This window comes from Chiroxiphia lanceolata, chromosome 1 (assembly GCF_009829145.1).
Source record: "Chiroxiphia lanceolata isolate bChiLan1 chromosome 1, bChiLan1.pri, whole genome shotgun sequence".
Lineage (NCBI taxonomy): Eukaryota > Metazoa > Chordata > Aves > Passeriformes > Pipridae > Chiroxiphia > Chiroxiphia lanceolata.
The window spans coordinates 27,763,611-27,776,004 of record NC_045637.1 but is presented as its reverse complement, the minus strand read 5'-3'; the positions used below and the strand labels follow the sequence as shown (position 1 = coordinate 27,776,004).

The following is a 12,394-nucleotide window of genomic DNA, read 5'->3' as shown; positions in this document are numbered from 1 at the left end:
TAGTTGTCTTTCTCTCAGTGAAGATGGTGTCTCTCCTTTAGGTGACTTGTAATTTTTACAAGTTTAATAGGGATTCAATATGCTCTTGAGCTCTAACTTTCTCAATTTAGTAAATTGACTTACATCTTAAACCAAAAAAAAGACTGGCATACCAAACCATCAGCTGCATTTTGTTTCTGATTGCATCTTGCAATAAAAATTTTTGTGTATTTTTGATATCTACATGCTGTTGTTTAGCATTGAAAGTACTGTTTGATGTCTGTGTGGTTAATGTATCTCAAATATATTTCCTTACAGAAATAAAGGGCCACAGATTGCTTACGAGCGTAGCTTTAGGTGGAAACTTGCTCATTTCCGTTACTTGTGTCAGGTACTGATTTAGTAATTATTTACTTATTGAAACTACATGAGTTTACATTTATAAATACTGCCTTTTAATGTTACTGCCTTATGATTACAGTCCAATGCGCTGCCAAGTCATGTGAAAATCAATGTCTCCAGACAGACTTTGTTTGAGGATTCCTTCCAGCAAGTAAGCCTGCAAAAATTACTGTGTTTGTTTATCAAGACAAAAATGCCCATAGCCAGTTCAGACTAATGGTCCTTTAGGCATAGTAATCTTCCTCTGGTATTAGCCAGTGAGAAATTCTTAGGTAGGACTGTAAGAACAGAAGTATTGTATATAATATTTTTACCAAATGATCTTTCAGCTTCCAACTGTTTACAATTGAAATGCCTCTCAAGCTTGATGTGGTTTCTGAGTATTTTAATAATTCTCAAGGGACTTCGCTTCAGTGAGCTTGTCTGTGTTCCTCTTGTGAACTTTTTGCATCTACAGCCCCCTGTGGTAATGAGTTCCGTACCTTAACCACATTGCCTACTGTATCAACCACATCAGATTTGCTTTTCTGATTCCTGTGTGTGGCTAGATACATTACAATATGTTGCTTTCTCCAGTTAGAACTGGTGTTCTGCTTTGCCTTTCAAAGGTTAAATCTACGTAATTGAAGCTTACAGTTCTTAATCTCTTACAGTCTGCAGCCAATGTATGGTATTCCTCCTTTCTCTGTAACAATGGAAATTCTTGCTGCTGTCACCACATCAAAACCTTCTGGGAGGGATTCTCTATAATTAAAGAGCATATATTAATGAAAGTGTATTACACTTATTCTGCATTAAATTACTTTTTTAAGTGATTTGCCTAAAACCAAAAATCATATATATCAGATGAGGTGCCTTTTTGCCTATTTTCCTTTAATAATGACTGCCTTAGGAAGAGTGTAAGAACAGGGCACCATATAACAATACTTTCCAGATATTCTCTCCCACTTGCTAGCAGTCTGTTGTTAAAGGATTTTAAGTCCAGTTTGGTGTTTTTGTGTGTAGTTCATTGATTGCATTTTCCATGAGATGGTCTAATTACTTGTCAAACCTGTGTAACATTTGTTATATATAGCATTTCTGTATCAAAATAAAATTAAATCTGAATGAGTGATGTAGTGACAATTCATAGTTTATAACTTATTAATTATTTTTGTGTTTGTTTTTTTTTTAATAGATTATGGCATTAAAACCCTATGATTTGAGGAGAAGACTATATGTTATATTCAGAGGAGAAGAAGGATTGGATTATGGTGGCTTGGCAAGGTAAAAGAAATTTGTTTAAAATAACTTTTTTTTAATAGCACTCTAACCTTGATTTCTCTTGCAGTCTGACCCTGGGTACCTTTTTAGTTCCCCTAAATGTATGAAGAAGATGGAACTGGCAGCACTGTCTATTGTTATGGGTTATAACCTTGCATTGCTAAAACTGTGGTGTCAGTTGTTAAGTTCTTTGACAAAGATTGATGTAAAAATTGGAATTTTTTAATGCCAGTTAATTGCTCTGGACTGAGTTATTTCAGAAACTTTCTGTCAGAAAGTTCCATTTCCCTAGAAGTGGGGACTGTGGAAAAATGTTCTGCTTATTTGGAAAAAAATAAGCGAACACTAGATTGGGGCTGTTATGAGTAGAAAGGGTATAAACAATAGGAGAGTACTGCAGGCATGAAGTAAGAGCAGACAGACAATGTAGGCTCCACAGGAATGCAAACCAGTTGAACTGCTGGCTTTTCTAAGATCTGAAGTGGAACTCAGAGGGAAAAATCTGATACCAAGAAAACCATAGACAAAGTATGTTTCATCTCTTGTCCATATAGAATACAACCACTCACTACTGCTGCCAGTTACTTTCAGACTGAAATGATACTTTTAGGATGAAAATTTCAGTACTACTGTAGATCCAGGGAATTGGAAGTGGTTATAGATGATAGAATTTTTCCTGTTAGGTTGGGATTTTTTAATGTAAAGGTGTTCTGTTTTGGTTTTGTTCTGGTTTTATGTAGCTTACTGTGTTAAAATGAAATTCAGTGAAAATATATAATATTTATAAATAAGGAAGCTTGCCTCTGAAGGTTTAGCTTCCTTGGATATGTGAGGTGTTATGCTTCTGAATTACAGTATCTCATAGGCTTTTGGGAAGTGACTGCAGGGCGGAATTCAATTTTTGCTTTACATGGGTTTTGTTTGGTTGGTGTCCCTACTGTGATGTCCCTAGGCATAGGATGGGAACCGGGCGAGTTCAAGTAGTCTGTTCCATAGAAACCAAGTATTCCAAAGAAGTGATGTTAAAATAATTTAACCGAAGTGTGTTAGTCACAGAAAGTAGCAGAATAAATAGATAAATAACAAATACATAAGTAGTATAGTTTCATAGTTAGTTAAGTCTTGCCCAAGATTTTTTATGTGATACTGAGAAGCAGCAAGGATCTCACTGTGGCTTGAGCTGAGAATTTTTAAATGACACTGAGTAAATGTTCATGTACTGACTACTGCTGCATTAATACAAATATAAAAAGCTGATGCCCTGATTTATCAGCTGTCTTGCAGCAGGCTAAACTTGGTGCTCCCTCCAGACTTTACCTTGCATTTAGCAGGACCAATCTGACACTGTGTCTTGTGGCAAGTTTTAGCTGTTGATGTGAAAAATTCTTTACTTCTCCAAACTTTTTGTTGATGACTGATTTATTTAATTCCTCCCTTGTTATCTGACTTTGTTCTAATTTAAATGCCTGTTAAATTTTATACTTTTATATAGAGTTAATATAATTGTTGTAGTATAAAACTTGCACAGAATGCTGTACAACAGTCTCATACTTATTGAAAGATACACAGAACCCTGTTAGGGTTATCATATCCTGGCTGCCTTTCTCTGTTTACTCTTTCTTCTTAGCCTTTGAGTTGGAAATGTATCATAGCGAATCATGATCCATGACTTGAGTTTCATAGAACTGTTAGGAGAAACATGCCAGCAAATCTCATTTCTATTCCCTAATCTCAAGTAAATACAGGGGTAGAAAAGATACCTCTCAAATGTGACAGCTGAAAGGTAGTTAGAATGGAATTCAGTCCCTGCACTTATTATAGGATAGACTTTTAGCTTTTTTTATAGGTTTTCCCTAAGCCTGGCTGTTTAGTACTGAACACTTAGTGCCTGATACAGAAGTTCCTGAGAATATATGACTGCTTCTGAAATCTCTGATTACATATAAATATTATAAAGCAACAAATATTATAAAAATCACCTATCCGAACACTAAATACCAGATTCGGGTATTATTTCAGATTAGCTGAGCTGGAAACTATTTAAGTGGTGAATAACATGTATTCATTTAATCTCAACAAAGACATTTCACACTATTGTGTTCTGTAGGCTTAACTAATGCATGGTAATTTGTTAAACCACAGTAACTCAGTGTCACATTGGGAAAGCAAATAAGGTGTACTGAGGGTTGGGCTTATTTGTTTTGTTTTGTTTGATCTAAATTGTTTATAATAAGCTTGGAATAATCTGTGATTTTTTGAATAAAGATTTGAGTTGTAGACAGTAAAGCAGGCATGAGGAGGATAAATGCTGTGTACTGGTTGAGGCAAAGACTGTAAGAAAAAGTGTTACTAATAGGCATCTAAAACCTGTGCTCTGAGGGTGTGTTCAAGGTGACAGCCTTAACTATCATTTCTAAACTTTGAAACCCATGACTTTCTAACATTATTGTTCTTGATAATGAATTTTTTATATTTAAGAAGTATATAATACCACGTATTATTCTGTGATTCTAATACAACACTGTTTATATTATTTTTCAAAGTTTGCATATATTTTGACCATTTTGCTAGTTACCTAAGGGGAATGATGATAAACATCTGTATTTGATGGTTTTTATGTGTATACATGTTTTTTTTTCCTTAGAGAATGGTTTTTCTTGCTTTCCCATGAAGTACTGAACCCTATGTACTGCCTATTTGAGTATGCTGGCAAGAGCAACTATTGCCTGCAGATAAATCCAGCATCAACAATCAATCCTGACCATCTTTCATATTTCTGTTTCATTGGGCGCTTTATTGCCATGGTAGGTTAGATTTTTAAGGTTTTATATTTGCTGTAGCTATACATTTATTCCTGAATAGTATTTGTTTTTACAGTTATTAAAGGTTATATTAATCTCTCAGAAGTGGAAGATTAAAAGCATATAAGGTTATTGAGCCAAAATATTCCCTGAGAGTTAAGTCTCTTATGCATTTATGTCTCCTGGAAGAGTGATGAAAGTTAATATGACATTAAATATAATATTTTATTTTCATCAATTGGATGTGTGTGCTTCATGCAAACCACTGTTTGATTAAGTGTCTGAATATTGATGCTCTGAAAAATGTGACTAGTATTTTGTGAAAAAGGCTCCTCAGACTTGGTATACCTTACTGTATTTGAAAAAATTAGAATGCAGAGTACACTGAGCCTTTTTTTAAATGTACATGCTTAGAAACAAAAGTCAAATACTGAGGAGAACAGAAGCTGTTAGGGAGCTGGTTCTCTGCCATCTAGTCTTGTAAACTAGAAGTTGGGGAGACGTGTTGTGTCACTTCTGGTGTCACTGTCGGTTTTCTATAGTGACTCCTGTTCTGTCACATTTCTTTCTTTCCATGTAGTGATACAGTCATCTTTCCACATAATCATCATGTCTACAGGTAGTCCTCAGCAACATCCCTTAACATGGTGAATAGTGAAACCAAAAAGAATAGATAAAAGTACATTTTCATATTGAAGAGAATGTTGTCTTTTGTTGTTCAGGCTTTTTGTATGAAATTAGAATAAATACAAGCCAAGTGTAACATAAATGAAAAAATATTATCAGACTTATAATAATTTAGGTTTGGGCTGTTTCTTGATTTTGCTTTTCTTATAGATGCTTTCTGAGATATTTATTCAGTTTTGACAGTAACACCTCTGATTCCAAGAATTTTATGGCTGAGTTCACCATTTCTGTGCTGTCATGACAATTTATCTCTTTGGGTTAACGCTTTCAATCGGCTGCCAACTTTTTTCTTACTTTTAGAACCCTCAGCAAGTTAGAATGCCATTTAGTGGGAATATGTGATATAGCCAGTTAGGTGCTAGAGCCAGATTTTGTTTCTTTTAGTTGGTGATTTTTGATCTTGTGTGTAAGATAAATCCATACTTGAAATGTTAACTTCAGGAAAACTAATTCATAACAATACAAATCATAGTAGAGAATTTAATTAAACTAATTAGTGGAATTAAAAGACAGACTTTTATTTCCTGAAGTATTTATGTGCTTGCATTTTAAATTCTCTCAGCTGGACAAGAGAGAGAGCTGTGGAATGGTGCCTTATGTGGTCTGTTTCAAGGTTTGAGTGTAGTCATGGTTTATACTAGATGGTACTTTCTGCAGTGCTTCCTGGGGTACTCTCCAGTGGCTTAAAATAGCTCAGGTAATAATGTAACTGGGAATCATTTTAAAGAGTCTAGATAGGCTTTTTAGGTTCAGTTGCAGTTTCTGACCTTCTCACAGTTCTAAAATAGTTGTAACTTCTTTTAGTTTTACGTACTGAAGTCACCACAGAGGTTTTCAACTGAAACAGGATTAAACACAAAGAATACACATCTTATTCTGTAACAAAAACCTGTTAAATGAAGTTTGGCTGAGGCACCTTTTATATTTTGCTGTTATCATACACATTAAATGAGATGATTTTAAGAGCTTACCTTTGCAAAAATGAGAAAATCATATGCCTAGATGCTGCACTTGACATTGAATTTTTCAGTTTCTGTCAGCTCACTCTACTGTAAGACATAGGGACTGGTTTAAAAATAAATAAATAGATAAATAAACAAATAAATAAAGACCTCTGAGAGAGCCTCTTAAAGCTCTCCTAAAGCAGAAGAAAATGCATGGTAGACTAAGCCTTAGGGAGGAAATAAGATCAGGAAAAAAAGATGGAGCCTAGAGGAAATGGGCTGTTAATTGGCTCTTCTGCTCATAGAATTTCAGCTGTGAGGAAAGAGGAACAATGAATGCCATCCATGGCCTATGTTTAGGATGATAGCTGTGCTCCATTAACTCTCAGATGCACTGAGTCAGTGTAGAGGTTAACACTGTGTGTGTGTGTGTGTGTGTGTGTGTGTGTGGGTAGTGCTGTGCTTCAGTAGTAGAAATTAACTTATACCTATGTGCATGTGTGATGAGACAAGTGTGACTATGTTTTGGGTTGTTTTTTTTCAGTTTCATGGAGAACCTAATTTCTCAGTTCTGTTACTCACCTATAAAAAATGTGGTTCCCAGAGCTCTTTCTTACAAGCTGCAGCAGCATTCTGTAAAGGATGATTTTGCTGGATATATGCATGTAGTAAAAAATGGCGGTAGTACCAAGTAGAATCAAATATTATGATCAGGTAGGATTAAATAACACTTGGCAATTATGCTTATTCACATCATAAAGTGAAGAAAGGATGAAATGCTTTTATGAGAAGGGTTTTTTTTAATCAAAGAATTTCTAAATTGTAATAACATATGCTTGGATAAATTTTGTCAAATATTTTTTTTGCTTCCCATTTAATGTAATGTTTTGTACTTTTTAAATACCAAACTGCTACTGCTATTTGGTGCTTTGTGTTATTTGAAGGAGAAAGGAAAAAATGACTTCAAGTCCAGAAACACTTCAATAAAAGTTCAATAGAAGCTAAACGGACTTTTTCTGTTCAACAGGCATTGTTTCATGGGAAATTTATTGACACTGGTTTTTCTCTGCCTTTCTACAAACGAATGCTGAGCAAAAAACTTACTATTAAGGATCTAGAATCTATTGATACTGAATTTTACAACTCCCTAATTTGGATAAGGTTTGTAATTTATTTTTTGTGTGTGTGATATTTTATGGATTTTTTTGTTTATATAAAATTTATTGCACTATTTTTTTTTTCTTTTTATCCAGGGATAATAACATCGAAGAGTGTAACTTGGAAATGTACTTTTGTGTCGATATGGAGCTCTTAGGAAAAGTAACCTCTCATGAGCTGAAATCAGGAGGTTCAAATATCTTGGTAACTGAGGAGAACAAAGAAGAATATATTGGGTAGGAAGATGTAGATGCTGAAAAAGCATTCAGTGTTTCTATTGTTGCTCTAGTCTTTTTTGACACAATGTTGCTTTTGGTTTTGTGTTTTTCCTTCCCATGTTACTATGTAATTCTTGTGACTGTTATTGAAACAGTATTTTGGTACATGTTGCTATCTCCATACATATGATCTGTTAGTACAAAAAGAGACCATGGTGGAGAGAAGATGACCTGTCATGCTGTTAGATGTACAGTAAGAGAACAGGTCAAACTGAAAATGAGCAAGCCTATTTTCGGTAACTGCAGGTGACAAATCCAGGTGGAGGGAAAGACATGTATTTGACAGAAGATTCTAAAATCGTTCAGAACTTTGCTGTCAGTGTGGCAACCGAAATTCAGAATGGTGTATTTCCTAATTTTATCATTGTCTTTCTTTTTTGGAACATGGGTTTCTGATCCATCTGTTCAGTGATCTGAAAAGAAGATGTACACAGATCCTTTTCTGTGATTCAGTGTATGTCCAGTGCTGCTCATAAAGTTTCCACTTAAATTAGCGGTCTTTAGTTTGTCAGAGAAATAGTTTGTATATATAAAAATATATTTCTTGTCTTATTTTTAATTTTTTTTTTAATTATTATTATTCAGAAGTGGCTTGATCATTTTAGTTGAAACTTTGAACACATTACCTCTTCCTCCAAATCTTAGTGTCAATGAGCTCAGAACAGAAAATTACTTCTGTTTGTTGAAGCTGGAAGTAGTCTTAAGCTAGAAGTATTGGGCAATGATAGTTTTCAGTATTATAAGAAACAGTATTTCTTACTATTCTCTGCTTACATGGTGTTTTTTGTAAGAGAATATTTGAAAATCCATGGAAATTTTTCTTTTCTACCATTGAAATACTAGGATTATGCGTTTTTTAAGCTAAATCAAATTTTTTTCATAACAAAGTCATAATGCCCAAGTAGCATTATTTTAATGAAAAGGCTGCTGAAATAATCAAACGTTAATAATTTTTTTTTTTTTCTAAACTGGAACAACATTCTAAGTACATCTTGCTACTTTCATTGTTATCTGAGTTTGGAGATTTGTGATAACATTAGTATGTTAGGTTCTTTATAGTTAATGGAATCATACAGTGCAAGAAGTAAAATTTGAGGGAGTGTTACCTCGTGGGAACACACACACAATCATGTTTGAACTTCACCTTGAATGCTGATTGATGTTTAATTCACCTTTGATTTTGTTCCATCCCAGGCTAATGGCAGAGTGGCGATTTTCTCGGGGAGTTAGAGAACAAACCAAAGCTTTTCTTGATGGTTTTAATGAAGTAGTTCCTCTACAGTGGCTACACTATTTTGATGAAAAGGAACTGGAGGTGAGGTTTTCTGTTCAACATTTTTACCTTTTGCAAAGGTAATACATATGGATTGACTAAAATGATAGGTCAGCTTAACTCTCTCTCTCTGTGCTTGCTGCATTTGGTGGATTCTGGAACATGGAGAACTTAATAGGAGCATTGGGATTAAATCATGATGAAAAGCCATTACTATTGAATCAATGTTTTGTGAGATCACTGATAGATCTGTTAGTCACAGAAAACCTTTTCCTCTGTGGTAGATGGGTAGAATCACCATGTAACAGATGACACAGAACTTGATTCTGGTGTATAATGATCGCTTAGTATCACATACAGAATCTAGGATAGGTTCTAGGGTTCTTACGTTTAAGGACAGAAAAATGGAGGAACCAACAAGGTTTGAAACTGAAATTTGCAGATCCTCAGGATGTAGCCATAGGGAATATGGCTACATAACAGGAATTACTTGCATGCACCGTGTTTACTTAGCAATCGACCTGGCCTGTGTTCACTCTTGGGGTTGTGATTTGGAGCAGGGACAAAAGGGTCTGTACTGCTATGCTTATTTATTTCTGTGAGACCTGCCAAGGTTCTCTGTATATAATCAGTAGTTTTCTGAAAGCTTCCCAAGTTAAATGGGAGGCTTTTTCTGAGAAAGGACTTTGATCAATCTTATTCAGCGTTCAGTTTTATAGGAGGCTTTGCCTTTAGAACTTTCAGTTTTCCTTGTCTCTTGTAATGAATACTTTTGCAGTGTGTTTTATCTTTACTAGTATAGCAGTAGCAGCAATGTAATCACCATCATCTTGGAATATGAGGCAAAGTTTTAATGAGAGGAGAAATATCCTCTTCAATATAAAAATTACTTTTTTGGGGAAGGTAATATCTTTTATTAATGAATTATTAGTTGGAAGATACCATGTTTCTGGTATTCAGTCTTTCAGACCACTTAAATACATAAACAAATTTGGAGGAGTTCTGTAAATTTAGGATAAAGAAAAACCTAACTGTGGAGTAAAATGAAAAAATTAGCAGTCCTTTTTTTCAGAGCAAGAACTTCCATTTTTGTTACCATGTTTCATACAAGATAGAAAATACTTTTAATTTATGTGTTTAATGTGAAGTAATCATTCTCTTTTCTAGGTTATGCTCTGTGGTATGCAAGAAGTTGATTTAGCAGACTGGCAGAGGAACACTGTTTATCGTCATTATACAAGGAATAGCAAGCAGATCATATGGTTCTGGCAGGTGTGTTGATCAGTAAAATTTCTGACTTCTTTGTTTTGTTCTGTAACACAAATGACGTGGAGAGGAGGGATGCCATCCAAATGAGGGTTCTTAGTGCTTCCTTTCTTTTTTCTTTTCAGAGAAGGAAAGGAGGATTACTGGTCTTTAGGGAGCATACTTTAGGGTGAGAAATGGCAGATAGATACATACATTACATTTAGATGCTGGGTCATGGATATTTTTTCTGTATCTTGTCCTTACTGATAATACAATGAGTTTTTTGTATTCTTAGCAGTGATCTACCTTCTAAATGTTCCTATGTGTAGTTGACCTGTACATCTTCACCTTCTAGTATGTGAAGGTTGCCTACAAGAAAGACAGAAAGGGACTTTTTACAAGGAGCAATGGATTCAAACTTAAAGAGGGTAGGTTTAGATCAGGAATTCCTTTGCTGTGAACCTGGTGAGGCACTGGGACAGGTTGTCCAGAGAAGCTGTGGATGCCCCATTCCTACAGGTGTTCAAGGCCAGGCTGAACGGAGCTCTGAGCAACCTGGTCTAGTGGAAGGTTCCCTGCTCATGGCAGGGGAGTTGGAACTGGATGACCTTTAAGATCCCTTCCAACTAAAACCATTCTATGATTTTATGATCTAAAATGCTGCATATTATTTATGATTATTGTCATATTAACTATTTTGGTCTAGTGCTGACTAATTATAACTAATTTTAATGAAGTTGCCTAAGGAAAAACACTCCAAAATGCTATTCAGGCTCACAGTTTCTATGAAGTTTTCTAAAGAGAGCCAGGCAGTTTCTATCTTGTGATAAATCACCATTTTAGAGATACTTTTGACTAAGTTGCTATAGGAAAATGATGCAAATCAATTACTTCCTAGCTTGTTTATATTGTAAGATCTGATATCTCTCTTTAAGATTCTTGATACTGAAAGGATCTTAACCAGAAGCTTAAGTAATTTGGATATGGTATCAACATTTATATGCAAGTTTTTCTGAGTCAAAATTCTAGGTGTATCGATGCCCCCTCTCTTACTGACATGCTCTCTGTGTCCCCTCTCTTCTTCTTCTCCCCTTCCCTGTGAATTCCTGTACAAAGTGAAGCAGCTGTTAGGGATGAGTTTTCTCTGAGACTTCCATACACATGGAATATTTCAGTCTTGAAATACCCAGAGCCTATGGTTAGGCTAGTGCTGTGTTTAATCAAAATGGCAGTAGCCTACATATAAAACATTGGCATAATTTATATTTTAGTGTAATATAAAATAGATAAGGAGTCTCCTTTTTTTTGCTGTTCCCAGGCTTCACATTTTAATGGTCGACACTGTTGACACTGCATAAAATCTGAAATTACTGTCTTCTCTCTCCAACCAATTTTGCTAAAATCAAGAAATGCAAACTATTGCCAAGGCGGTGTATTTTTAAATGGAACTATACTTTTTCAACCACCTTGTGGGGTTTTTGTTTTTCTCCAGCTAAAGATTTTTATTAAGTAATTTGAATTTCTGTGCCTAGTTTGTAAAAGAAACAGACAACGAGGTTCGCATGCGGCTTCTGCAGTTTGTCACTGGCACTTGCAGATTACCACTGGGTGGATTTGCTGAACTTATGGGTAAGTAAAAGGGGACCAAAACTGTTGTTATACTGTAACTGTTTCCTTTGCAAATGAACCATCCTGCAATCGTACATATAACAGGAACTTCAGGTTTATCACCTTGGATCTAGAAGGGCTTTTTATGTCAGAAATCCCATGAATATATTTATAAACTATTGGGAAATTGGCTCATTTGTATGAGAAGCATGTTCTTGCTCATGTAACGATGAGTAGCACCTAATGAGCTCTGTCTGGTGTATCTGAGTTGTGTCTTATGTCATGTATATATCAAGTGTGCTACTTAAAAGGAACAGATTACACTTTTAAAATCTTCTTTTCTAGGAAGTAATGGTCCTCAGAAATTCTGCATTGAAAAAGTTGGTAAGGAAACCTGGTTACCAAGAAGTCACACTTGGTGAGTTTTTACATGTAAACTTCCTGTGCCTTTAGTGGTTCTCTCTTCTGGTCTTGCACTGACCAAGTCAAATGAAATCTAATTTGAATCAGTTCTCTGTCTCCATTTCATTGCCCTGACATGCCAGTATTGAAAACTTTTCTAGCCCTATGCTTAAATTTAGCTACTGGGCTGAACACAGTTTGTCAGCATCTGTCAAAAGTATGAGAATATCCTTCATGCATAGGACTAAGTGAGGTTTCCCTAATTCTTTATTTTAGAGAATATTAAATACCTAAACAAGTCACATTAGTATTAGGCACATTCAGTAATTAGATACAGTTATTATGCAGTAA

At 35.1% G+C, this 12,394-nt stretch overlaps 2 protein-coding genes across 5 annotated transcripts in view; both read left to right on the top strand.

The window, feature by feature from the left end:
* WWP1 (WW domain containing E3 ubiquitin protein ligase 1) overlaps window positions 1-12,394 on the top strand; it is a 58,727-nt gene that overhangs the window by 43,128 nt on the left and 3,205 nt on the right. For all 4 annotated transcript variants that reach the window (XM_032697061.1, XM_032697069.1, XM_032697053.1 and 1 more), the window contains 10 exons: window positions 298-370; window positions 461-532; window positions 1,559-1,647; window positions 4,289-4,448; window positions 7,104-7,237; window positions 7,330-7,470; window positions 8,707-8,827; window positions 9,953-10,057; window positions 11,566-11,662; window positions 11,987-12,059. In XM_032697061.1, the coding sequence (XP_032552952.1) occupies window positions 298-370; window positions 461-532; window positions 1,559-1,647; window positions 4,289-4,448; window positions 7,104-7,237; window positions 7,330-7,470; window positions 8,707-8,827; window positions 9,953-10,057; window positions 11,566-11,662; window positions 11,987-12,059 (1,065 nt within the window). The remainder of the gene's footprint in view (window positions 1-297; window positions 371-460; window positions 533-1,558; window positions 1,648-4,288; window positions 4,449-7,103; window positions 7,238-7,329; window positions 7,471-8,706; window positions 8,828-9,952; window positions 10,058-11,565; window positions 11,663-11,986; window positions 12,060-12,394) is intronic.
* The window catches only part of CPNE3 (copine 3), a 47,287-nt gene continuing 46,933 nt past the window's right edge, over window positions 12,041-12,394 (top strand). Inside the window, exon 1 of the mRNA XM_032697107.1 lies at window positions 12,041-12,059. The gene's annotated coding sequence lies outside the window, so the exon portion shown is untranslated. The remainder of the gene's footprint in view (window positions 12,060-12,394) is intronic.